The sequence below is a fragment of the Amblyomma mixtum genome, unplaced genomic scaffold (genome assembly GCF_055824585.1).
Source record: "Amblyomma mixtum isolate Tamu unplaced genomic scaffold, ASM5582458v1 scaffold_23, whole genome shotgun sequence".
NCBI classification, from domain to species: Eukaryota; Metazoa; Arthropoda; class Arachnida; order Ixodida; family Ixodidae; genus Amblyomma; species Amblyomma mixtum.
The window spans coordinates 698,315-726,179 of record NW_028317720.1 but is presented as its reverse complement, the minus strand read 5'-3'; the positions used below and the strand labels follow the sequence as shown (position 1 = coordinate 726,179).

Here is a 27,865-nt window from a genome sequence, read left to right as displayed (position 1 = left end):
GCGCATGGTTGCGCAAGTTCTTGGCACCACCCTACTAATTTACGCCGCCGCGGTGGCTCAGCGGTTACGGCACTCGGCTGCTGACCCGAAAGACGCGGGTTCGATCCCGGCCGCGGCGGCTGGAATTTCTTTGGAGGAGAAATTCTAGAGGCCCGTGTACTGTGCGATGTTAGTGCACGTTAAAGAACCCCAGGTGGTCGAAATTTCCGGAGCCCTCCACTACGGCGTCTCTCATAGCCTTAGTCGCTTTGGGACGTTAAACCCCAATAAACCACTATATACACAAAAATACATTCTTAACGACTCCTATCACCCTGTGAAATATTGAGTGATTACTCAATCACTTCAAACAGACTGTCATTCGAAAAAGAGATGAAAACAAAGCTGATAACAAAATACCGCCAGTTTCCCTGTGCGCATTTCCACAAAAAGCAGTGGAGAGTGGTTTTCGCGCCACACAAGATAGCAGGAGACAAAAAAAAAACACCAACCCAGCTGCATACTCCAGCTTTTAAAATTCGTGGGTCTTTCCCGATAGGCGGGGGGGGGGGGGGAGTAGACTCTAACAATCGTGGTTTTTTTCTCGATAGGCGGTGGGGTGGGGGGAGTGGCTCATGGTGCAGTTGAGGTATCCACCTACAAAATGAGCCAATTACTCCACCTTTCCTTTCCTCAGAAGCAGCAGGAGTATAGACCGAGAATCTGACTAGACCGAACTGCACTATCTAATTTGTTTTGTGCGAGTGGGCTGATGGGTACTGATATCTCCCTAGGTGGCAGTTTGGTCGAGGTCGAATATATTCATTATTTACGATCTCAAAGCAGCGCCGTACCCACACTGATCTCAGGTCATCGACTCCGCCATTGCTGCAGAATCAGCTAAGGCGATTTTGATTTTGAACACAAAGGGGGCGCTGGCACTCAATGGCGTTTCCCCATCTGCTGGGGAAAGCAACAGTCGCGTGGCATTCATAGTTAACTACCTTCGCCACTGCGTAGTCGTTAGGCAGAGAGGCATCGACAGAGGGCGCAGATAGCTCCAATGCGGCGACATTCTCGAATGGTGACATTTTCCCTTCCCATCAAAGCGCTCAGAAAAGGCCGCAGGATAACGACGCTATTACGGAACTTCAACTCGTGATAAACGGAGCAAAATAAGCGTAGCGACGTTGCAAAGCACAGCAGTTGAGGCGACACCGCAAAGTGGGGCACAAGCAGGAGGCCATGACAGAGGTCCGTGATCACACTCATGTGACATCAGGTCATGAGGCTGTCGCATTTGGCAGGAGGATGTGTGCCAGTTTAGGCGAACTGAACAAACGGAACATCTCCTGCATTGCCTAGTGGTAACTGACCGTGGAACCTGCCAGAAGGCGCTGGCACAGAGGTAGGAAAATGAGGCTGCTTTCGGTGCATCCATAAATAACAGTGCACCTTCTTTACGTATTCAGGCAGAACCACTGGCTCATTTGAAACCGTTTCGCTGCGTATATGAATATGTATTATCCTCAGCTGTATTCAGTCTCAAATCCACTACTATAACCCTGTGAGTTTAGAGGTGGGAATCACATGACTGTCTCGTTGACTACTAGACAATAGTCCATTCTCGGAAACATAAAGAGGGCCTTTAACACCTGTGTCAGCGCAAAAAAAAAATCGCAGCAAATGTTGAAGGTGATAGCGCCCGCTGTGATGGCTTAGTAGCGAAAAATACTCGTTGTGTCCACGTAGTGTGCCTGCGTTCAGATATAGCAAAGTTCAGTCCATCCACTGAAGATACATCCATACTTGCACTCTGTATCGGAATGTGCTGTTTAATTTTTTTACTAAACTAACCGATTACCTCAAATAGTACGTTTCCCTACGCTTTCAGCGCTTTATAGCAGACTACAGGAAAACATTCCGGGGACCTGTTAAGCAAATGTAAGTGAATATAAGTGACCAAAAATAAATAATCAGCACCGTATATAATACTGCCGCCGTTGGTGATCCACAGAATAAAATTCAAGAGCACATGAAGCCAAGACTCTTTAAAGCCTACTGCCTGTCCAATATTAAATACTATAATCGCTCACGAAACATTCTTATGGGCAGCCGGCTTACCACGGTCCTCCAGCTGCCATGAAATATGACCGGTGCTGTAGGCGACGAGTCTACAAACTACACAAAATACAGTGACCTCTTTCCCGCGCCTTTATTTTTAGTGTATAAACTCCCCTTTTCCTCATGAACTCTCTTTAGTACTGCAATTCCCTTAGCTAGGCTTGCTAATGTGACCAATGAGTAAGCAGAAGGCACATTCCTTGCATTGAAGTAGAAGTTTATGCCATTGACGAGTAATGGTCGAGCATCTTGTGCCTACTCACAGGCAGCTGTTTTAAGGCATTCGGAACCCACCAGCGCACAGTGGTATTTCAAGAATAGTTTATTATTCTCAGTCTCATGAACTCCCTTCGATCTTCCTGCAGATGGCTGGGCCAAATATGAGAAGCATGTCCCTGCATCAAGCTTAGCAGAAGAAGCCACCCAGCACAGAGCCCCTGCATCAAGCTTAGCAGAAGGGTCCCTCCAGCGCGGAGTCCGTCGACTCCGGGCGCCGGGCAGTCGGCGTCACACATCACGTGCGTGGTCTGGCAGCAGGTTACGGCTTCATGACGTTGCCTGTTACGAAGATACCACGTAATGGCCGCCTTCGAGTGGAAATTTCTGGTCCGACTCTACACCCAAGGTATTGTTATAGGGGAGTGCTTAACTTCAGAACGGACAAAACAGACGAGACGCCGAGTGCAGCTCGTGTGTCGAGACGTTTTTAAAGCACTGCTGACCCAAGGAATGCATGCGTGTCAACTTCTCCCAGAGCGAACGCATAATTCCTGCCGCTTGTGCAGTAAGCCAGTATGAGATTGTGCTCATACCGGCACGCATTATACGAAAGGATTTGTGTCCATGCCATTCCACGTGGCACTGAATTCTTTACCGCGCGCCTGCCGCATCTAGATAGAGTGTAAATCTACTAATGCATTGTACCAAGGGTTCGAGGTACATTTGAGAGCCCAAGGAAATGGACATCGCCCGGTGTGCGACAAACCGCAACGTAAACACTGTGTGCAGTTGGGGAAATCGAGATTTGTATAAAGTGCTTTTGCTACAGGAGTTCCAAGGCGCGGATTGCTGGCAAGAAAGGACCCAGCAAACATTCGTTACGGTACCTAGCAGCATGATGCTATCTTCAGAAAGTGCATTGTGTATTGCACATATCTGGATAGTATCTTCGGAGCTAAGCAGCAGTCCAATCTAGGCTATATAGACCTACTATTTATGGTGTGAAAATACCGCGATATTCACACTAATTACTGGCCGTAGACTCCACCATTACTGCAGGATCTGGAAATGTGATATTAATTCTAAGCATCTTTGTGGAGTGCAAGCCGCCTGGCATATGCAGTAAACGAGCTTCGCTACAGCATAGTCGTTGGGCATAGAGGCGTCGGTAAACGGCGCAGTTAGCTGCAATGCGACGACATTCGCAAGCGCTCGAATTTTCACTTCCCATCACAACACTCACAAAGGGCCACAAAATAACGCTATTAACACATATTCATAAACGTGTGTCCAAGGGTACTGGTGATAAAGGGCCGAAAACAAGTGTAGCCAGCTTGAAACACACAGCAACTGAAACAACACCACGCTGTCCGGGCACAAGCAGGCCGTTTTGAAAGTGGCGACGTCACAATCGTGGGTTGTCAGGTCGTGAGGCTGCCACGTTTTCCAAGAGGATATGTACCGATTTAGGCGGACTTAACAGGCTGAGCATCCCTCTTGTATTACTAAGCTGTAACTGAGCATGGAACCTGCTAGAAGGCGGTGGCACGGAGGTTGCAAAATAACCGTTTCTTTAGGTTTTGCTCTTGTAAATAACAGTAAAATAAGAGATAAATAACAGTGCGCCTTCTTCACATATGCGCAGGGAGAACCACCGGCTTGTCTGTAACGTGGCACAATGTACACGAGTATGGGCTAGCCTCAGCTGTACTCATTCATCAATCCACTACTATACCCGTCTGAGCTTTGAGGTGTGAACCACATTATTGTCTGGTGGACTCCTAGGCATAGTGCTCTCTCAGAAATAGACAGATGGTCTTTACCACCTGTGTCAGCGCAAAGAAAGGCGCTGCAAATGCTCCGGGCCGTTGCTCCGCTGTGACGGCTTAGTGGCAATGAATCTGCATTGTGTCTACATATAGTGTACACGCTTTCAAATATTATTACGATCAACGTAAACATTCTCGTTACATCCAAGCCTGCACCTTGTATCAGGATGTGCTTTGCTTGATTCTTTTACCGACGGTAACTGGATATCTGGAATAGCACAAGCCTACCAAAGCTTTCTTCGCTTTATAACGGACTACAAGCAAAACCTTCCGGGCATCTTTGATGAATAAGTAAATATAAACGATCAGCTCAGTATGCAGTTCTGCCTCTGTCTATGATTTGCAGGACATGTAAAGCACATGAAGCCAACACTTATTAAAGTGTGCTGCCGGACTATTGTTACAACCTATTAAGTACGCGGACCTTTCTTACGGGCAAGCCGCCTTAGCATAGTCCTCGAGCCCCCATTGAATATGGCTGGTGCTGTAGGCGAAGAGGTTACAAACTACACAAAATATAGTGACTTCTTTTCTCTGTCAATAATCAGCATGAGTGTCTCAACTCCCCTTTTTTCCATAAACTTCCATTAATACTACAATTCTGTTAGCTAGGCTGGCTAACGTGAGCAATGGGTGAGCACAAGGCACATTCCATACACTCAACTGAAGGTGTATGCCAATGATGCGTTCACGCATCTTATGTCTGCTCACAGGCAGTTGTTTTGATGCAAAGAGAAAGCATCAGAGTGCAGCGGAATTTCAAGAAGCATCGATTGTTCTCAACGCCAGAAACATCCAATCATCTTTCTGCAGACGCCTGGGCCAGATATGTGAAGCATGTCCCCGCATCCATGCGGAGCCGGAGAAGCCATCAGAGACTCCGAGAGACGGGCAGTCGTCGTCACCCGTCACGTGTGTGGTGACGCTGCAGGTTAAGGGTTCATGATCTTGGCTGCCATGAAGGCCCCACGTAGTGGCCGCCTTCGAGTGGGAGGTTCTGGTCCGACTCAACACCCAAGGTACGCATGCGTGTCAACTTCTCACTCAGCCAATGCATAATTACTCCCGCTCGTTCAGTAAGCCAGTATGAGGCTCTGCGCATATTGGTGCGCATTATGCGAAAGTATTTGCGTCGCTACCATGCCTCGTAGCCTTGAATTCGCTACCTGTTGAATTCGCCTGTCGCGTCTGGATGGAGTGGAATTCGACCAACGCGTGCTAGCAGAGGGTTCGCGGCACATTTGAGAGCCCCAGGAAGTGACACAGCCGGGGTTGCGGCAAACCGCAAATAAACACTCTGCGCAACTTGGGGAAATCGAGAGTTGCATGACGTCCCTTTGCTCCAGGAGGTCCGGGGGCGAATATTACAGGCAGAAAAACGCGACCCAGCAAATATACAAGCCGTTGATGGGCTACCCGCAGCATATCTTCACAGGGTGCTTTTACAATCAGTAGCTTACATTTTTTTAATATTCACAATTTTTTCCCGAGAAAGGTGAACATGACATCAACCGCGCCCTGAGGAAAGGGAGGAAGGTGCAATTGAAAGGAAAAAAAAAGAAAAATGGGGGCAATAGTGGTGCGCGCTAAAAGAATTTCTACCATCTGGGGATCGCTTAAAGTTCACTCACACCCTACAGCACATGGGGGAATTTTTTGCTTCGCCTTCATAGAAACGGGGCCGCCATGGTCGCGTTCGAACTTTCCTTATACATACACACTTATGTATACACCTGCTCAGTAGCCGAGCGCTCTAACCATTGATCTTCCGCGACGGGTACTGCTGTTAACAGCCAGAAGATTTATACGGAACAGCCGCTAATAGAATTGTCCATTGCAGGTGGCGTCGACGGCTATATGTTTATGTTCAGGATTTCATAGCGTATGAATACTCGTTTCAGTAAAAGCATGCTCTTTATTACCAGTTTCTGCTCTGTATGTTTAAAAACAGAATAGAGTTCTGCTGCTGTTATGACTCATTTTTTAAAATATGCTTACTTAGTTTTCAAGAAACATTTGAGCTTATAGAATTCTCTGCCTCTCTTTCGTCAGTGGCACCCACCCACCGAAGGTACCAGTCGTTCGTGGCAAGCAAGCAGTGTAGGCTGGTCACTCCAAGTGATTGCTGGCGGGTTCTATAGAGAGAGTGAACAGCCCTTAAGACACTGTGGAAGCCGATCGAGAGAGGTGCCTGATGGTGGCGGAGTTGATGGCCTGCGCAGATGCAGCAAGCTCACTACCAGTGTAAATTTTCAAGCCGTGTTGTTATGACAGGCAATGATAAGTTTTACATTGAGGAGCGCCGCCTTATTGTGTCTGTGTAATCTGCTTATAAAAGATCAGTAATTCCAAGAAGTATATCGCCACTGATTGGTCAGACGGTGACCTCCGATGTTGTCCATGTCGCACGGATGAAGCCATACCACGCCCGCTAGCGCTTCAGGCGTGTCTACAGCTGCCGCCGGACACATCCGGCGTCCCTTATCTTCGTGCTGCCCATTGCTGCGGCACCGAGTCGGTGCCCTTCAGAGAGGGGGAGCAATGCCACCGTCCGACCAATCAGTGGCGCCGTACCGCGGCCGAACTGTTTAAGCAGGGACTTGCCAAGCCTTGGGCAGTCCAGGTGCTCGAAGAACGTCTTCTTCCTCGCTCGAGCTGCCTGCTGGCTGGCACGCCCACCTCGTCTGCTTAGAACCTGGTCTGTTTCTTCAACCATTTGTCGGTGACAATATGTAGTGTTTGCTTCTGGGCTTCACCTCTTGTTCGTGCCTGTGGCTGTCCGTTTTAGCTTACGTATCATACTTCGGGGATGAGATTAGGGGAAGATATTCCCATTGCTCGGAAATAAACCTATCAGCATCCTGCGTTTTTCCTTGTCATATTTTAGCTTTGCAGCGCTCCCGCACCCTAAGCCCCTTTAAAGAAAGGTGCGTGGCACAGTGAAGCTAATTACCTGTTCTCGTGCATCAAATTTTACATGGTCCAGAGAAAGAGACGACCACATAGAAACGAGGCTGGGCCATAGAGAATTATTCTACGAGCCGGACGTCTGCGGCTGTAACGTTCAAGACCACATCGTGCATGACTCAAGATCCTGAAAAACTGGAGCGGCCAACTTCACTCGCACGCACTTTGCACCGCGTCCTGTGATTTAACTGTTGCCAGAAAATACATGAAAAAATTATTGAACGTTTATCCCTGCGATATATCGCCGATAGAAGAGCTGGTAGGCAGTGGTGATACCAGTCGCAATGAGTGTAACACAATAGTCTGGAATTTTATTCTCTTTATGCCGTTGCAATCGCTTCATGTTAAAGGGACAACAGAAGGGAACACTAAGGCTACATACTGATGATAGGTTAGCGTAACGTCATACCAAATAAGACATTTCTGCCGAATGGAAAACTTTCATAAGCCACAGTGTTATGCAAAAGCAAACTACTTGTTGCGCTGTCACGCCCTGATCCGTACGATTGCGGCTGGTGACGTTTTACATGCTTTCCCGAGGAACACTTTCACTGAAAAATATGTATTAGAAGTCGAAATACGCAGAAAGCAGTGCGGTGGGCGGACACAAAATGCCACTCCAACGCTACACAATTCGCCTATTTCCTCCATCATAGCATGTTCTGGGCTTGGCGTGATGCGCGCGTTTGTAAAATATAACTGATACACCGAGGGAATAAACCAGATATAGCAAATGTGGCTGTAAATTAGTAGTGAAAATCCATGAGGTAGATGGCGCTGTTTGTGTATTAGAAGGGATGTTGGTTTCCGGAAAGCAAACATCCGCGGATGTTTGGATTCAGTCTTCTCCACGTTTGCTGAGCACACCGATGTCAACACTTGAAGCTCCCAGAGCTAGAACTCTTATGTCGAACACAGGCAGTGTTGGTGGAATTTTTTTTTTCGTTATGCCTTCAAAGTTAAAGAAACAACGGAGGCTAGCAACTAAGCTTACAGTGTAAACTGCGGCACCTACAGGTATTTTTAAAGCAGCGCAGTGATTTCTATGAACATCTGACGATCCTGACAATGCTTGCAAGAAACGACTGAACGAATGCTGCAGAGTTCACGTGTCTAACTTACCTGCAAACTGATGTAAAAAGTTGATAACTGGATTGATTTACTCCGTTCCACTTTTGGCACAGCATCTCGCATTTAGGCAGCCTATTACAATGTTCATCCACACATGTTCTCTATTGTAAATGAATCCATCCACTCATTACACGATTCCTTTCAAACCAAATGGCTGCAAAACCGTGCGGTGTTTTGTAGTGAACAAATGTGGAAGCGTCGCCACGAGTAATTGCAAGAGTTATTGCAGAAGCCTACATGCCGAACTTAAGTCATCGTTTATCGTAAGCCGACTGAGCTGCGATTTGACTCTTCCAGTTGAAGCTAAGAAGAATGGCGCGTAAGGAGGGCATATACACGTTGGTTTTCAGTCACCCACCATTTCGTGGCCGGCAGCCAAGAGTAACTGTTGCTCCTGAACTGGTTGCCGTTTAGCAGCTTCAAGCCAGGACGAAAATTTTGTTGGATGGATGGTTGGATGGATGGAAAAAACTTTGGTCAAATGTTTAGGGGAATCCCCCAAGGTGGAGTAGATTTGTAATAAGGGAGTAATTACTCATTGGCATCCACCAGAGCGCAGCCAAACGGCTACAAAGGAAAGCTATACAGCTTTCTCAGAAACTTTGCAGTTAAAGAAAAATTCGTCCTGGTCCGGAGTTCGAACCCGGGACCACCGCTTCACCGGAGCAGTCGCTTTACCAGTTGAGCTAACCGGGACTGCAAGCTTATGGTAGGGCGAGAGCGAATTGATCAATAACTCGAAGTGGGAACAGTGTTGGTCAAATGTTTAGGGGAATCCCCCAAGGTGGAGTAGATTTGTAATAAGGGAGCAATTACTCATTGGCATCCAGCAGAGCGCAGCCAAACGGCTACAAAGGAAAGCTATACAGCTTTCTCAGAAACTTCGCAGTTAAAGAAAAATTCGTCCTGGTCCGGGGTTCGAACCCGGGACCACCGATTTTTTATTGTTGATAAAGCTTTATTGTTGATAGATATTAAAGTGTTCTTGACCCTTACGGGTCACTGGGCGTCGTGGTCGATCCTTGGTCCAGGATGCCGCACTTGAGTGCTGCCATCGTGCCATCGTGCATCGTGTCCTCGCTGGCCAGCGAGTGCTCCCGCTGCATCACACTCGGCTGGTTTATTCTTTGCTCTGAGTCTGCACTAGGGCAGGTCCATGTGACATGCTCAAGTGTAGCTTCACCTGCACACCATGGACATTCGTCTGCATATTGTGTAGGGAAAATCTTGTGTAGTTCGTGCAGCTGTGGGCTGGTACCGGTTTGTAGTCTGCGCCAGTCTACTGCCTCCTCTTTGGCGAGCCTTTTGTGTGGGGCTGGGGATCGTTTCCGCTGACCCCTGTAATGATCGAGTATATCTGAGTACGTGGGGTAACTGGTCAAAGGTTCCCGTGGTGCAAAGTGTTGAGTCTGCTCGCTTGACGTACCCTCGAGCTAACTTGTCTCCTGCCACATTGACCCCAATTCCCCTCATGTCCGGGAACCGACACTCTACTACGTTTAGAGTTTTTGCGTCTTCTCGTCGTGTGTAGAATATTGGTTTATTTTGGTTTAAGGTCCCAGAGCGACTCAGGCTATGACGGATGCCGTACCGAAGGGCTCTGGAAGTTTCGACCACGTGGGGTTCATTAACGTGCACTCACATCGCACAGTACACGGGCCTCTAAAAAAATTACCGTAGCACTTTAGCAGTACAGTTATATGCACTGCAGTGCAACGAACAATTGTATGAAGAAGAGGGTGTAGGTTGTAAAGATACGTGCTCCTTGGTGAGTTATCCAGATTGGCCGCTTTGAGGAATTTTTTGTTAACTTCTTTTCTCATTCATTCATACCTGCTGAATGCGACATGTATCAGGCCGAAAGCTTCAAAGATTTCGATTAAACTGCTCGAAACCTCACAAAAGGTGGGGGCGAGGGAAGGAAGGTTTTCCTCGCAGTGACTACCTCAGCGGTAAGACCGAAGCAAATAAATGCTGCGCAGTGTCAACCTTCCACCTGAAGGGGTTGCCTCCAACGCCAGGACTTTCACGGCGAGAGCCGTTTTGCGTAGTCCGCCCTGTGGCGCTATTGAGCTCAACCGATTCTAGCGGCATGCCCGAGCTTATAGCTCATCCTTAATTGGCTTGAACTATACAAAGATAAGATTGTAGAGATAAGACAAAATTGGCGTGGACAATAAAGCACTGCCTTAAGGGGAAGATGCAATAGCTTAATGGGTTTGTTCGCATATATGCAGGTCGTTCCCTACATTGTATTCATACATCACTGGGAGTCCTCGTACTCCTCTGGCGCAGTGGTAAAGCCGTTAAGCGATGCGCCACTGCCCTGCAATGGAAGGTGCTGCCAGCGATGGGCCTTGTGCGAGCCAGGTTGCTGTTCCCGAGCGACCAATCGCTAACTTCCACCTGCCTGTTCAATAAGTGACTGCGCAATGGCTCCCATCGGAAAGCGAATAATCTGACAAGCATTGATAAGCAAGGAAGCACTGCTTATCTTTAACGCACACCCTTGACTGGGCCGTGATGGGCACGCCTATTGATGCTCCGCATAATCATGCAGGTGTCAGCATCACGGAGCTGATCCCGCGGTCGATGGCCATTGGGTCGTGTGGCATACCTGCATCGCGTAATTGCCAACTTTCCGGCGGCAGCGAGTCCTGTAGCACTTGTCACACTACTTTGACCAGGTGAGCTCTTTCCGACGTCCAGCTCTTTCGTTATTCCGATGCTTCATGCCGCTTTGGTGATTTGTTTAACTTGAGTATCGCGACTGACTAATTTTGTGTAGGGATCTGAAGCTCAGGCATTTTCGCGGGTCTGGATTTGCGTGCACTGTCTGTCCGCTTTATTCTCTACTTGAGCTCTAGAAGACGCATGTCACGGAGAGAGTGGGCAAAGGGCAAACAGATCGCCTTTCTGGCACTGTTGCATTCAAGAATATGTTCACCTGCAGCAATGAATTTTTTCTCCTCTTAAGTTTAGAGAGCGAAGCACGAGCGTGATTTGTTCGAGCTCTTTGGCGATACATCCTTAACAAATGGAAAACTTCTACTGGTTGAGTGGAAGCTTCTTCGGGCCAAGAATTGCGACGTTAGCTAATAAGCAGTGGCTAGTCTTCGTTGATTGTGCCTGCCCTATACATTACTCAGGTATAGACGGTGGCGCCAGAGGGATGCCTCTTATGACTCTAGGTGCAATTATGAATGTTTATAGATAAAGCACGAAAACTGCTTGACTGTAAGCCTAGGAAAAATTCCATGTCCTTCTGTGCATTGCAAGAGAGCCTTAAAACGCGCTAGACATCGCTGCTCTTATCTTGGCGGGCGCTGCAGGAATGTGGGCAAGTTGGCATGAACTGAAGTGCATAGGAGGTAGTAGCAAACAGAGATGGTAGAAGCGGCCCCACATTAAAAGCGTCTTAATGTAACCTGGAGCAATAGATTACAATATGCTTTCGTCTTCGGAAAGCCCTCAGCATCAGATCGGTGAAATTCACGCTGAAACGAACCTCCCGCAAAACTAGTCTCTGGTCGTATCATATCACCTCCCGCAGATAATGCACTTTGTTGGGGTATATTTCGTTTATCTCTTCTGTGAAACTGAGAGTTGTAGTATTTATTGCTCAATCCTCCGCTTCTTCTTTTTCAGAGATTCCAGGTAAAGAATTCACCTTTCTTCGATCTTGTAACCAAGTGAAGTTTCGGACACCGGCGCCTTGTTTTGGTATATTTGCTGTTTGTCAGAGCTTTCTCCTCCTCAGGGAACTCGTCGTTGAAGTGAGTATGAGGTCTCGTTCCTTCGCACACAGTGCCTAATGCTAAAATACGAATTCCGAAACGTATGTTTTTGGCCTCTGAAACGACTGCCCACTTAGTTTCATAGTTTCCACTAGTCCTCACCCTTAATTACCATGGGTTCCCTTTACCAGACATGAACTGCTAACACCAAATTCAGTTCTCAATGAGCACTGAAACTTCCTTGGACGTCCTGTGGACGTTTAGGACGTCGATGGGACGTCCAAGAGAATGCCAGTGGTTATTGGGTCAGTTGTGCCAATGTAACCCCGGTTTTCTTTCCTACAGATGGACCAGCCACTGAGCAGCCCGTGACAGCGGCAGCCCAGGGCGCTTTCTGTGTCGTCTGGGACGTTTCTAGGACGTATGCGTCGCGCGCGCCAGCACGGGTCAACACTAATTCAAAGTGAAAAAATTTGGTGAGGGTGAGCTTGAGTATCCTAGTTATAAATGTGCATTTAAAAGATATGGAGAAGCGAAGACAGCCTGTGCCACAAAGGATTCTACCAGTGTATCCGAGCTCAAATTTACATTACTTTTCACTGGTACATTTTTTTTTCTAATATGAGCAAAGCTCACCTCGTGAAGGTGTGTGGGTGGGCCTGAAGTGGCCAAGTAAGTGGTTTTCTACGGGAACAGTTTGCTTTAATCCAGCGGCCATGTTAGCTGAAAGTTGAAAAATTAAAAATGCTTCATATGCAATGCGCCTTTGCACCTCAGATAGTATCCAAAATTGAATTGCACATAAATATTCCACATATTGCTCACCTGCTAGAGCGCGCTATCTTGTAGTAAGTGAGACGCTTCGTGCAGAGCTCAAAACACATTCATAATGATGCTTCAACAGCGCAGACAGACACAGACCAGGAAAGAGACAAGACACACACACCAGCGCTGAACTTACAACAGATTTTTTATCAGGAAGAAGCACGTCACAATATACACACGCGAAAAAAACAGAACACATGCGGAAGTGAACAAACTCCTAGTGCTGGTAAAAAGTAAAACCGCTTTAAAAGCACGTGTACATCCGCCGAACCGCTACCCACAATGTTGCATATTCATTTCTCGACGAGATAATATGACGGATGGCGCACTCACGCACCCTTTTTCTTTTCAGATAATATGAAAGGCTTCAGCTTTCATATATGAAAGCGGTTTTACCTTTTATCAGCACTAGGAGTTTGTTGACGTTCGCATCAGCGCTAATTTTTGGTTTGTCTTTATTATAACGTGCTTCTTCGTAATAAAAAATCAGTTTTAAGTTCAGCGCTTGTGTGTGTGTCTTGACTCTTTCTTCGTCTGTGTCTGTCTGCGCTGTTAAACCACCATTATGAATCTACACCAACTAGCCGAATCTACAGATCAGAACACATGTCTAGAATGAGTCGAACTATGTTCCACAGCTCTAAAATCCAGGAAGGCAAAAAAATGTTGACAAAATCCGGTGAGGTTAACTGCCCGTGCTTACATCCAGACCATTTTCAAACAGATGTTATCCCTAGTTTTCACGAATTCAGCCCGAAACACGGCCAGAATGTGTTCTAAACAAGCGTTTTAGTCAAGCGTTTTGCCCTCTTTACCATATACCAGTGATTTTCAAGAGGTTAAGACAGATAGTCGGCCCTCAGTAATGTATCTCCAAGTCTTGTAAACGCTTGTGGGAAAACTCGTAGCGCAGGGAAACGGCAGCACCGATTTAATCACGAAAGAAATTCCTCATATGGCGTACGTAGACAAAAATTCAAATTGATCGAAATATTGAGCACTCTTTTAGGTTATCACCTGAATTAGACCGTTGATTCGCAGCGCAAAGGGCCATGATTTATTCAATATGTTTTTATAGTGTGCACGCCATGTTTTCTGGAGAATGGAAAACCTCGCATGATATCATGAATGTCAGTTTACCAATATCCCTCAAAAGAAAACTAAACAGCAGCTGTATCTTATCGGTACTCCCCTATCGGGCACAAACATGGAGGCTAACGAAGAGAGTTCAGCTTAAGGACTACACAGCGAGCTATGGACGGAAAAATGATAGGTATAGCGTTGACAGATAGGAAGCGGTGGGTGCGGGTGAGGAAAATAACGCAGGTTTGGGCAGGGCATGTAATGCGAAGGCAAGATAACCGATAGTCCTCATCAATGTAACGGAATGATTTCAAGAGAAGGCAAGCGTAGCATGGGGCAGCAGAAAGTTAGGTGGGCGGATGAGATAAGAAGTTTGCGGGGATACGGTGGCCGCGGCTGGCAGAAAAAAAGGTTAATTGGAGAGACATGGTAGTCTTTGCTCTGCAGTGAGCGTTGTTAGGCTGATCATGATGATGAAGATGACGATGCCTGTCGCGGTCAGTCAAAATGAAAGGGCTTGAAGGGATGTCATATCAGAGCTTACAAGTTAAAAATACATGCTCTTTGGCCGTAACCAAAGGAATGCCCCTTCCAGTATCCCTGAGGGTATTCTTCCAGTATTTGTTTGTCGTTGTTTTTCAAGCACCCTTTTGGCGTAACGAAGATATTTTGTGAAGTATACTTGCGCCATTTGTGCATTGCACTTTGCTCACAGGAGCTGGTCGCAAACCAGCTCCCTGAATGACGGGCAGGCGGGGTGAGCTGCACCGTCTGAAGTGTGTCCGTTGCGTGGGTGCCAGAGGTCGGCCTGACCGTCACAACCGACAAGCAGGGGTGAGGATGGCTTTTATTCGAAAGTATGTTGATACATTACAACTAGGCATATTTATGCCTGCAAGAACAATGTAATATTCCTACGCAGGATACGGATACAATGAAGGCAAAACTGGAGTTAACCTGTATTGGTCGTTTACCACATCTTAATGAGAAAAAGGCTACATTCATTAAGAAATTTAAAATAACAGCCAAAAAATTAAACTCGAATGTAACCGCCGCCGGTTGTTCTTTGAAAACCTGCAGTGGGGCTGACTATTTTTTCGCATAGATCGCTGAAACTAATCGATGGAACCATTCCCTTTCATTGCTGCACTATGATGACTTGCTCCTGGTGGGTCGTGATTTCACGAGTTATAATGAATTGTTTAAAAAAACTTTCCTAGCGAATAAGCAGAGAAGAAGGGGGGGTCACATTTTTTTCTTTTTTAGATCCCTAGAAAACAGTCGTCTCTCATTAATACGAATGCATTGGTTCACGACCAAAGCTGTACATAAAGCGAGTGGTTCGTATTAACTCTTTAAACTGCGGCATTAACAAGCAACGCTGCAAAAAACAAAATCGTATTGAAGATTCACATACGCTTGCTAAATAACCATGACGAAAATGTAGGCATACTCGAAGTTATTAAAAATGTTTCTTCCAAGCTCCATTTCTGCAACACTCGCGTTTGCCATATACAAAATGCAAATGTCGTTTGAAACAACTTTTGCGATCTGTGTACTGCGAATTCCTTCTTCTTGCTATCTGAAGATACCCTTACAGCTGCCCTCGATCCCTTCGTGCATTACAGAAAGCAACTTGCAGAGAAAACCGCGATGATTGAATAATTGTTCGTCATTAGGTGAGCTGCATCGTATACACAGCTTAAGAAAAATGCAAGGCACGAAAGGATTTCAGAAGAGATGTCTTCAGCAGCATAGCCATGATACGCCCGTCCCACAACGACCCACCCGTGGCTCGTTCCGTAATCACGTGACAACCACCAGCTCGTGGCTTGCGTTCACTTCGTCTTTGGAGTGCGCGCGAGGAGGGTTGGGAGAGTACGTGGCCACACACTCAAGCGCCCTGCCTCTCGCATAGCGCAATCTTTGGCGTCATCGGGTAGGAGATGATGCCGTAAGACACCCCAAACCCTTGTTGCTGTGTTGTTGTTGTTGTGGCTGTAGGAAGGATGGAAGGGAAATTGCACGGGCCTGCCCACTGGCTAGGGCTTAGTCACACTCGCTGCCACATGCAGACAGAAGAGAGTTGAAAGATGTGAGAAGAAAGATTGCATGAAAAGACGCCCGTCGCAACAACCGCGTCCGCCGAAGGGACAACGCTGACTGTAAGATACCTTAAGCCCCTCCAAACGCTGCGAAACGCCTCTCGAACGCCGCACATAGCAGCCTCTCGAACGCCGCACATAGCCAGGTGCCAGTAAAAGCCTGAAAACGTGCTGCGAATCTAGCGTACATGTTATAAGCTTAAGACGCTGCCTGCGAGCGCACTGCCCGAGCAGCTCTGCACATCTGTGCTCACATAATTGTTGACACAGAGGGACAGCGTTTACGCCAACGGGCGTAAAATGCGAAACCCAGAGATTGGTATATCGCCTGCAGGATTTCTGCTTCTGCCCTACGCCAAACGTTTGCGTAAAACTCACTGCCAGTGAAAGATACAAAGTCTTTAGTTTAGTCTTTTTCTTTCTGGAAATCACCAACAGTACCTCAAGCACGTTTGTTCTGTTTTGTTCATTTCAACATCGTTTCTTCATGAGACTGTTCTTCAACAACACTCGGCTCCGGCAAGGCTCGATGTGCGCCCGTTTTCCTGTAATAATTCCTATTCTCTCAATAAGCTGCGAATGTAGTTTTCAATTTTTTTCCATTAATTTCACAACATACCAAAAATAAAATTTTTTAACAAGGGTGCATTTTGAAGGCAAAAGGACCTTGCGTATCATATATTGCAATTTTTTAAGATTGGCAAGTCAAGAGGTAAGAAATTGGAAAGAATAAACGAAGCAAAAATCATTAAAAATTACAAATATATATAGGTATTCTTTTCTGTATACTGACCAGGAGTGACGAGGAAGTTCAACCAATGTTTGGGAACTCAGTATGCATTGTCCCTGAAGTATTTATGATTGAAATATTGTGTTGCTGCATAATCAAACGCGTGATGCCATGTCTGCTCTGCGTCTTTCCACACCGCACGCACTGCTAAGTGATATCTGTACTCAGTCAGTCCTTAACGTAGCAGGAGCTCTAGAGAGCGTAATATTCGCAGTCAGTCATCCAATACGACTGACGCTAATGAGCGCCCAAGAATCACGGTACGAGCGCTAGAGATGAACGTCCAAAAAATGGGCTATTATTAATAAAATTGACAATTTCCCACTGCATTTTGCTGGTGTTCCGTACTAAAGATATCTCATTGCCACTGTCGAGAAAAGCATATCGACCAAATTGGCCCTTGGCCATTTTTACCGCGACCATTGTTCAATTTCCATATTACTGAGGCTTATATGCACCGAAAACGTTTGGGCCCTAAAAAAATAGTCCACAACTAGAGTCGCCGTAATAAAGAAGGTAATATTGATGGCGCAATATTTTCTTGTGTTTTCCTGAATAATCATTTTGTCTCAACAAAAAGTAGTGAACTCGCGTTGAGTGTCGCTCTCGTATTGGCGTCGTGTGTGGCAGTTTCGAGGCGCCCATTTAAACAAAAGCACAGTGATAGCGTATTGCCTAAGGTGTGCTTAAACCAAACAGCCTATATCCTTGTGGGGTGCTCCTGCAAATAGCTGCGATCGTATTAAGCTATAACAAAGAAAATACTTGCCATGAAAATAATACTGTACGTGCTGCGCCTTCATGTTCATATAAGTGCGTACTGAGTTAGAAAAGTGGTACCCAGAGCACACTTTCCATTCATGTCTTCAACGATGTTGGCGAGGTAGCATACAGCGCCCGCAATTATTTCTATGTGTGTAAAGTGTCACGTGATATGACGATGGACATTACCGCGCGCCGCTGTTCTGCTTCCAAAACATGACAGTTCGCGTGTGTTTATGCGCACCAAGGCCGATCGGCTGAGCAGCGTACAGCAGGACTTGTCGCGGCAAACTCTCTTCGTGCAGACAGCCGGGCCAGGCTGGAATCGGCGAGAATCCACTGCGCGAGCAAGTCGCCGATGAGGACAGCGCGCGATGGACAGTCGTCATCCACCAAGTGCGGGGTGTGGTCGCACTTCATCACCGATGCAGCCGGTGAGGCAAGAACGCTCGCATCAGCCATTTTCGTCAGGGCAGATAATTGAGCAAGTTGGTAAACATTAATTGTAACTAACGCAATCGCTAGAGACAGTCACAAAGGGGGTAACAAAGCGTTCACTCGCAACTAGACGGTTTGTTAAGACACACAATGTGCACGGTGTCTTAACGTGTGGATTATTGAACATGCGAGTGGCCTTGTTAGGAGTGATACCTCAAGCAATTAGGTACCACATTGTTGAAACTACAGCAACACAAAGTGGGAAAAGGAACGCTCTCCGTTACTTTCTAGAACGATCGTTCTGTTCGGTGACCGAGACTAACTCTGGAAATAGTGGAAGCGCTTTTGGTATCAAAATACGGGACTTCTTGTGTTAGTGATCTATGTGTCAGACTTTACGCAAGAGAGATTTTTTAGATACCAGTATTCTATTGTTTTTTACTCCTCCTTGGGCTTCGGAAAATGTAGTTTCCAACGCTACATGCATGGAGTAAGTAATTGGCGCTTCAGAAGCACCGGGACATAACAAAAAGAATTCAGTGACGGGAGGCAGGCATGAGCCTGTCTTCTGAATTTCAATAGAACTTAACATTTCCGAATGTACAACAGCCTCCCTGATGCGTAACTGAAACTGAACTGTGTGTTATTAGAAAATATGATCAGGACAGTGGCAAGTGAACCGCCAGATTTACTCACCCTCAATTCCAGGCACAGCAACAAAAAGAGTGAAACTAGTCCTCTTTCTTTTGATCGAATTATGTGTATTCGTTGCATTTTCTTTTGCTGCTCTCCGCTAACCATATAAAGTGAAATTGCATGTAGCATTGTTTCCCTTGGGCTGCACTGATGGCGGCCACGTGAAGAAAACAGCAAGCCAGTCCGCGGTGGCGGAGTGGCTATGGTACGCGTGTGCTAACGCGGCCGCGGCGGTGGAAATTTCGATGGAGACGAAATTCTAAAGGTCCGTGTGTTGTCCGATGTCTATTCACGTTAAAGAACCCCTGGTGGTAGAAATTTCTGGAGCCCTTCACTTCGGCGTCCCTCTAGCCTGAATCGCTTAGGGCCGTTAAACACCCATAAACCGAACCAAACGAACTTGGAAAAGAGGAAGGTCCGTTGTTCGTTTTGTCCTCGAATGGTTCTGATCTCATCAAATCCAATGTTTTAGCATTCTAGATAACATGCCAAAGTTAAGAATAAGATCAGGTCATTCTTACCGAGTTTCCACTTGTGATCCCACTTAGAACTGGCGTGTTATCAACAACCGGTAGTTGGCGGTTTCATCGCGGTTTCTTCGCAAAGCATATGAATAGTTGTATTGCGGAGTTCGCAAGAAGCTTTTAGAATTTTTTATTCGGAACATGCTTCTGAACTTGGAGACTCCGTCCGTGTTCTTCTCTCTTGTCTAACCTCTACTTTGCCTTTGCACCGCTCTGTGGCCAACGCAATGCGGTGTGCGGGGCGCCATTCACAAGCGTATAGAGTTTGCTAGGAAAGAGGTGGTCATGCTGCATTTCAATATGATTTCGTCATTCCAAGGAGCGGTCCCACATAGCGGTCCCACCGTTCGCTTCCCTTATCGTTCAGCAAATGTGCATTTAACATCATGGTCGCAACATTTCTGTTGTGATTCTTATGGAGTTGAGGTGGCACGTACATCACACTCACCAGTGCGTTTTTGAGAAACTAGTCCGTTGTACAGAGAGCTGTGCTGACTGCTTACATGAATCGGAAGCGGGGTATCCCCAGCCGGTAGGTTGGGTGCTATGCGCGATCTAGATCTTGTTCTGGTGACGAAAACTCCGCACCACATAGGTAGTTAACCTATTTCTTTGTAGTTGGTGTCATAACTGCGGGGTCTAATTTCTTATTTCGAATGCGCGTGAATGCGTGCTGACTTACGATTCAGTGTGATGGCAGTACTGCTGCAGAGGTGCCTGTAATCCTATAACTCCGCCTTGTCTTCTCGCAGACGGCATCCGTTTGGCGGGTCACGTCGTAGGCGCTGTGATGGCTTTCAGGCGAAAGGTACAGCCATGTGCCCAGACGGCGCGGCAGTTCCACAATCCAGACAAGGGGTGAGTAGTTTTTAGTATAGCAACAGCCCCGCTTTGGTCGCAGGGAGCATCGTGAATCAAATTTCTCCATTTCCGAATAAGTGGCTGGTGTAAATATTTGTGAAATATAAGGCACCATTCTGGCTCAGTTCTGGCGACGCTCACTTCTTCCATCTGCACTCTTCTTCTGATCGTGACTCTATTCCCTTTGAACGAAATTTTCAGACAATGGATAGAGGGCAGTGACGTTATTTCTGCAGAATAACTCTCTTCTATCCCCATCTCATTATTTCTGAAGTGCTAGAAGCTTACTACGCCTAGTATAATGCACTTAAGATTCCAGCATGATTTCGGCCTTTCGATTGGTATATTCTGGGAGTATTTTCGGTTAGTCTTCCAAGTAAATGTCTGCCGGGAAGAGGGAAATTTAATTTTTGTATTTTCATCAAGGGGTACATAAATGAAAGCCTTGTTCCTAATTCAGCATTGTTACATAAATTGAAGCGCCAAGCGTTGTGAAAATAGAACACCTGACATTCATGGCCCTTTTTCGTTACACTGTTAAACTTGCTGGTATAACCCTCTGGATGAACGTGGCGACTAGTGGACATTGCTGTAGGTATCGAACGAGCCACATTTCAACCGGGGTACGCGGTTATGGCCACCACGGCGCTCACATTCGCATTTGTCCAGTCAGCGTCGCTTGAATGGTTAGCGAAAATACATCAGAAGTTCAGGCCTGCGTAGCAAGCTGTCAGCTTATTGCGCATGTAAAATGGCCGTTGTCTTATCCACTAGCTGCGGAATGCGGACATACAAATCAAATATTTCATTCCTTATTTAAGCAAAAGCACTCACGTACGAATTACCCGTAGCCGTATCTTACACAGACTCGTGGACATAATTCAAAAGCTTTTACGCCACCAGCATAAAAAATGGTGGCTTCACCGCAACTCAGCACCCGCATTGGATGGAGAAGAAATTGTGGCACTACTCGCAGCGCGTCAGAGAGCATTAGTGGAGATGTGAGCGGTGTCGGGGTAGCTACTACGCAGGGCTATTAAACCCGAAGTGTCGCAAGTCCATGTCACTGGACCCTCGAGAGCTAACTTCTTACCTGAAAAGACGCTTGGAATGCATCAGGGAATACACTACCGGAGTCGTTCACCTAAGTTTTGTACAAGCTTTATTTCTGAGCGTTCAGCAAAGATTGTCGGGCTCAGTTTGGTCCAATTCGCGTTCAGTCATCATTGGCGTGAGCCGCTGTGTTTGAGCCGTGCCGAAGTGAAATTTCAAGACCACAGCGGAGGCGTAGTTGTTTGAACATCCGCCTCTCACGCGGGAGGAACGGGGTGCTGTCTCCAGTGCTGCCGGGCACCCACAGGTTATACAATGGGTACAAGCTTTCCCTGGCCTGGTGATCGGCTTTGTTAGGGCGAAGTTCTTGGCAAATGGGCCTTTCACCCCGCCTCGGTTAAAGGAAAAAAAACCTGTGCCACGGTGCTCGTCGGCCGCAGATGTCCTTGCGCTTTAGAAATGTGTCATCAGCATCATGAAGACAGAGTCCAGCTTTCGTGCATATTGCCCGCTTGTGTAGTCATTCGGTGTAAGCTGCAAACACCACGTAACCCAACGGGGATGGTTGAGTTTACATCCGCGGTGAAAACTCAGATCCTTCCTGCTCTACAGAATGACGGGGTGTGGGGCGAGTTGGTGCATGCCTGAAAATACTGCAGCGCAACAGTGACAAAACAAGAAACACAAAGATTACACAGGCACGTACTACCACCTGTTTATGGGAAGAAAAGGGCACGTATTTATAAACCTCACTCACAATTGTAACAAGCCTCTATCGCGCTCAGCGATAGAGCCTTATCAGATGGAGAGGACATAGAGTCGACAGACATGCTGACACAATTATAGATCTGCAATGGGATGATTCCCCAGCCGTTGCATTGGGTGCAATGCCGGTCTAGATCTTGTTCTGGGGACAAAACCCATCGCCTAGTAGGTGGTTAACATGTTGCCCCGTAGTTGATATCGTAACTGCTCCCTTTGCAGTCTCGGATACAGGGACATCGTATATCGACAGGTAAACAAGCAATGAGATGGGTGTCCTTTCTTATTTCGAAAACGCGTGAGTGCGTGCAAACTTACGATTCAGTGTGATTGCAGTACTGCAGTAGAGGTGTCTGTCATCCTAAAACACCTTGTCTTTTCGCAGGCAACACCAGTTTGACGGTTCTAGTCGCAGGCGCTGTGATGGCTTTAGGGCGATGCCTATAGGCGGCTGCCCAGATGGCGCGCCAACAACACTGTCCAGTTAGCGGGTGAGTAGTCTTAACCAAGCAGCAGCCTTGGGGGGAATTGATAATTAAATTCCTTCTGCACGCTTCTTGGTCAGCGCGGCGCTGTTTCCTTTGGAAGAAATCTCCAGGCTTTGGATAAGGGCAGTGACATTATTTCTACACATTAACATGGTTTTGCCCGTCTTCATTCTTTGTGAAGTGCTACAAGCTTACAGCCTTTAGCACAAAACTCTGAAGATGCCAGCATGAATATGGTCTTTCGATTGGTACATTCCGGGCGTCTTTTCGGTTAGGCTTCCACGGAAATTTTGGGGGGGGGGGGAAGAGAGAAAAATAATTTTTTGTATTTTCAGCACAAGGATACATAAATGAAAGTATTGCTCTTATCGCAGCTTTTACCCATTAATCGAAGCACCAAGCGTTGTAAAAATGAAACACCTCACGTGCATGAACCTTTTTGCTAAACTGTTAAAGGTGCACTGAAGAGGATTCTGAACTTGTCTTTTTGCCGCGGGAACTCAATCTACACGTTCCTAGCATTCTTAGAAACTGCGACTTATTGCCCTGTGTAGCCGATTTCTCTAATTAAATCGAATTAACGTCCTGCTCCCGCCTTTATTTTTTTAATTCTCCCTCGTACGGTGGGCGGAGTCGTCCAACGCGTGAAGTGCCTTTCAGCCAGCTCCGTGGAGGCTTTGCTTTCGCTTTATTTTCTTTTTTAGGCTTCCATGAACAAATAGTTTCATTCGCAGATAATAAAGCCCCAAAATAAGCCCGCAGAAATAAAAATCGGCGCGGACTATTTCCTACTACGGACTACTACGTATTACTCCGTCGATGGCAGAGCGGCAAGCCGCCACGGGACTGGGTGAAAGGCACTCCACGCGTTGGTCGACTCCGCCCATCGTACGAGGGAGAATTGAAAAAAAAAAGGCGGGAGCCGGACGTTAATTCGATATAATTATGAAAATCGGCCACACAGGGCAATAAATCGAAGTTTCTAAAAAAGCTCGGAACGTGTAGATCGAGTTCCCGTGGCAAAAAGACAAGTTCGGATTCCTCTTCCGTGCACCTTTAAACTTGCTGGCCTAAGCCTCTAGATGCACGTGGCGACTAATGGTTAGTGCTATTGGCATTTAACGCGCCAAATTTCAACCGCGCTTGCGCGGTTATCACCACCACGACACACACCTTCGCATTGATCCTGTCAGCGCCGCATGAATGGTTAGAGAAAATAATTTGGACGTTCAGGCCTGCGTAGCAGGCAGTCAGCCTACTCGGAAAATAAAATGACCGTTCCTGGACCCACCATGTGCGAAGTGCGCACACGCACATCAACTAAATTTCCTTATGGAGACAAAAGCACGCACGTGCGGATTGCGCGCAGCCATAGTTTATGCTACGCTATTCGAGAGCTGTCACGCCACTGGCACAGGACATGCCGGCGGGTTCACCGGAATGCAACTCCTGCCTTTGATGGAGAAGAAAATGTGACGCTACTCAGCAGAAAGCTTCGAAGCACGTCAGCAAGCCTTAGTGGATGTGAGGAGTGCAAGGCTACGTACTACGCACAGTGTTAAACACGAAGTGTCTCAAGTGGGCGTCCTAATTTTTGTATCAGATTTATTTCTCACCATTCAGCGAAGGTTGCCGGAATCAGTTTGGCCAATTCACTTCAATAATCATTTGCGTGAGCCGTTGAATTTGTGAGCCGTGCCGAAGAGAAATTTAATGACTACACTAGTGGAACTGGAACGCAGCGCCTGGGTTAGATGCAGGAGAAAATGCAACGCTATTCGGCGGACAGCTTCGAAGCGCGTCAAAAGTAGTGGATGTGAGGGATTCAGGGCTAGCTACTACGCAGAGCTATCAAAGAGGAAGTGCCTCAAGTGGATTCACTGGGCCCACGAGAGCTAACTTCCTTCCTCAAAAGACGCTTAGAATGCTATCGGGGAATACCCTACTGGAGTCATACACATAATTTTTGCATGAGCTTTATTTCTGAGAGTTCAGCAAAGATCATCGTGCACAGTTTGATCCAATTCCGTTCAATCACCACTTGCGCGAGCCGTTCTATTTGTGAGTCGGCCCGAAGACGAATTTCAAGACCGCAGCGGTGGCTTAGTCATTTGAGCATGGGCCTCGGATGCGGGAGGTGCCGGGTGCGATACCCGGAGCCACCGGGTATTCACCGGTGATACAATGAGTACAAGCTTTCCCTGCCTGGTGTTGAGCTTTTTTATGGTGAAATGCTTGGGAAATAGGTCTTTCACCTCACCTTGAGTAAAAGTAAAACATTGTGCCGTGGCGCTCTTTGGACACAGATTCCCTTGCACCACGAAAATTATCATCATCATCATGAAGACGAATTTCAGACTTCGTGCAAATCGCCCGCTTGTGTCATCTGTGAGTGTCGGCAGAAAACGCCTCGTAACTCTAGAGCGATGGGTGGGTTTTCATCCGGGGTTAAAAAATGAAATAGTTCCTGGTCTACAGAATGACGGGTGGGGGGCGACTTGATGCATGACTGAAAATACTGCACCGTAACGACGCCAACACAAGAACGAAAGTGACAGCACAAGCACACACTATCAAATGATTATTAAAAGGAGCACATTTTTAATCTCACACACTGTGTAAAAGCTCTCCATCGCTCTCAGCCCAGGCTGTAACAAGTGGGAAAGTTTTTATAGAGGCCTGTACAACCAACAATAAGTCTTCCTTATTTGGGCTCCTACGCCCGAACCTGTGTGGCAGTATTTTTTCATATGTTACTATTTGTTGCGATGTATTTGGTTTGGTTTGGTTTATGGGGTTTAACGTCCCAAAGAGACTAAGGCTATGAGAGACGCCGTAGTGGAGGGCTCCGGAAATTTCGACCACCTGGGGTTCTTTAACGTGCACTGACATCGCACAGTACACGGGCCTCGAATTTCTCCTCCAAAGAAATTCCACCGAAATTTTACTTTTTTTGTTCAGCTTTTGCGTTTAAGGTGATGACTGCTTTCCCTTCAGATGCATGACACTGCTTTTGCTGTGATTGTCAGACACTGTCATTGAAACATTTTTTTTTTTTCAAGTGTTTCTTTAAGAGCTTTAAGTGCAAGAAGCATTCTGAAATTTACGTTAAGCCTTGTCATTTGCAGATTACTTGGTACTGACTGGGGCTGAGAGCGATACAGCGTACATATACATGCTGAATAAAGGGTTTCAAATATACTCTTTTACTTCTAATAAACAGTTAGTAGTGCGCGCATGTGTTCATTGTTTCTTTCTTGTGTTGTGCTAGCGGCGCAGAATTTTCAGCCAATCTTGCTGTACCCGATAGGGCTGTGCCCTACCACCTAATACATTCACTGTAACACACCCGGAACTCAAAATAACCCCACAAATTGCTGAAACTCAAAGGTTTTTTTTTCAGATTTTCAAGGCTTCTGTGGGCACATTGTACCAACGTACTTTCCGTGTGAGATATTGTGTCTCAGCGCGCACATCTTGTGTCAATAGTCTTTTTATACTTAAAGCCTCGATCATGCACTTATTTAGAGACCTTGCAGATTCGTGTGATCACTAGATGTTTCTCTTCTTATCGTGAGGATATGTTGGAAAAAATCCAACCAGGGACCGCTAGGCAACTCGTCTCCAATGTTTAAATAAAAACAGATGGTGCTATTTGGCACGTTATTGATGCTTCGCCAAGCACCTGATTGTATGCTCCACCTTCGCAGGGCACCCCTGGCGTTTTGGATGTGGCAACGCACATCGAGCTGTGGATGTCGGCTTGTCTGCACCGATCATCGCAGCCGCAGCCTTATTGCTGCATCTGGAGTTGGCTTGGTGTGAGTGAGAGGGGAGCGATCTCCGACTGAGTTTTCAAGTTTGTTGTTCAGAGAGCTGCATATAATGCTTATACTGCTTCCACATTAACTTTCTTTAGTAACTCTGGAGTAATTCCAGCTCACAATCTCTATAGATATCGTTTAAGTCATCTATATAAACAGGAAATCCACAGGAATATCAACAATATACGTAACCTATCCCAATCACAGGACACAACTCGAAGTTACCTTACAAAACACTTCGAGGATTGGTCAGTACCGATGTCACGTTCAAGTTACGGGAAACAGTGCCTTAGGTACACAATACCAACGCTTTTGAATTATTATAATTCGTTCCGTTCTGACCTCTTCACGGCACCTACAAGGACCTCCAGCAGATGTATTTGGTTTCTATGTAATGTTATCTAACCTTGCTGTTGTTTTCTGTTTTCGTTTACTGTGAATACTTATCTGTATCATATTAAATATGTATGTATGTGTCTGGATATCAAGAATATGTTATGTGAGGCCGCCACTCTGCTGAAATAAGGGATTGTGGATCCGTAAAGCTGTCCAAAAACAGCTTTTTTTCTACAATTCCCCCCATGTGTATTTGATGGCAAATAAAGATTTCATTTCATTTCATGATACACAGTTGAGGATGGTGCGGTTAAGTGCTCGTGAGAAGTTACCACTTCATTCAGAAAGGATGCGACACCCGGTCTTCGCCGGCTGCCGTAATAGCTTGTTGCAACAAGTGGTATTGAATAAGTGGTTCATCCAGGAAGTAAAAACTGAAGTCTTGTATATTGAAAGCAGGAAACACGGGGTTACTGCTGTGCCCGTCGTTTCTCTTATGTACGACCGGAGGACAGGAGAGATACCATCGCCACATAATGTCCAATGTAGCCCTTTACGGGATTGTTTTGCTGACGGGAAGTTCAGGAGAGATTGAGTGCAGTACTCCTCAGGATAAAAAGCGCCGTTTGCTGCAACATCCAGGGAACACTGCGAAGGAGCGTTTATGTGAAAGAATAATTGCGTCTAAGCCACACAGAGGCCACTGATTGGAGTTGAAGGGGAAAAAAGTCACCTTTGATTATTATTTTTACAGACATTCCAGATCGTATGGAATCAGACTGACATCACATTGACCAGTGTGTTATAGAGAGACCAGTGCGCGGTAGAGAGAGGTGTGCTGATCGCTCACACAAACCAGGAGTGGGGTAATTCAGCAGACTAGGTTGGGGCTATGCGCGATCTAGATCTTGTTCTGGTGACGAAAACTCCGCACCGGGTAGGTGGTTAACGCATTGCCCTGTTTTTGGTGTCATAACTGCACTCAGAGGGGTGTCCTTTCTTATTTCGAGAACGCGTGAAAGCGTGCGAACTTCGAATCAGTGTGACTGCAGTAGGGGTGCCTATAATCCTGAAATTCCGGCTTGTCTTTTCGCAGGCACGGACCATCTGATGAATCTCGTCGTAGGCGCTCTGATGGCTTTTCCGCGACAGGTACAGCCGTACCCATACAGCGCGCTTGTTCCACAATCCACTCAGTGGGTGAGTATGTTTTAGTATTGCAGCAGCCTTTAATCGGGTGCAAGGAGGATCGAGAATCAAATTTCTGTATTTCCGAATAAGAGGATGGAGTAAACATTTCTGACATGTGAGGGTGCCGTTCCTGCTCAGTTC

General features: G+C 46.6%; 2 protein-coding genes and 1 long non-coding RNA gene across 21 annotated transcripts in view; all 3 read left to right on the top strand.

Annotated features, from left to right (window-relative positions):
- The window catches only part of LOC149324567 (uncharacterized), a 259,754-nt gene that overhangs the window by 62,816 nt on the left and 169,073 nt on the right, over nt 1–27,865 (top strand). For 2 of the 19 annotated variants that reach the window (XM_089565385.1, XM_089565386.1), the window contains 3 exons: nt 2,469–2,728; nt 4,965–5,170; nt 10,810–11,070. The exons of 16 other annotated variants lie outside the window; for them this stretch is intronic. In XM_089565385.1, the coding sequence (XP_089421511.1) occupies nt 2,469–2,683 (215 nt within the window). In that variant the 3' untranslated portion in view covers nt 2,684–2,728; nt 4,965–5,170; nt 10,810–11,070. Of the gene's footprint in view, nt 1–2,468; nt 2,729–4,964; nt 5,171–10,809; nt 11,071–27,865 lie in introns of those variants that run through there. One more of the 19 variants, XM_089565384.1, reaches the window with a different exon arrangement.
- On the top strand, nt 17,775–22,373 carry LOC149324570 (uncharacterized). The gene is made up of 3 exons (XR_016286824.1): nt 17,775–17,985; nt 19,962–20,067; nt 22,271–22,373. It is a non-coding gene; the product is annotated as an uncharacterized LOC149324570 (long non-coding RNA).
- LOC149324568 (uncharacterized) overlaps nt 27,650–27,865 on the top strand; it is a 49,585-nt gene continuing 49,369 nt past the window's right edge. Inside the window, exon 1 of the mRNA XM_089565421.1 lies at nt 27,650–27,733. The gene's annotated coding sequence lies outside the window, so the exon portion shown is untranslated. The remainder of the gene's footprint in view (nt 27,734–27,865) is intronic.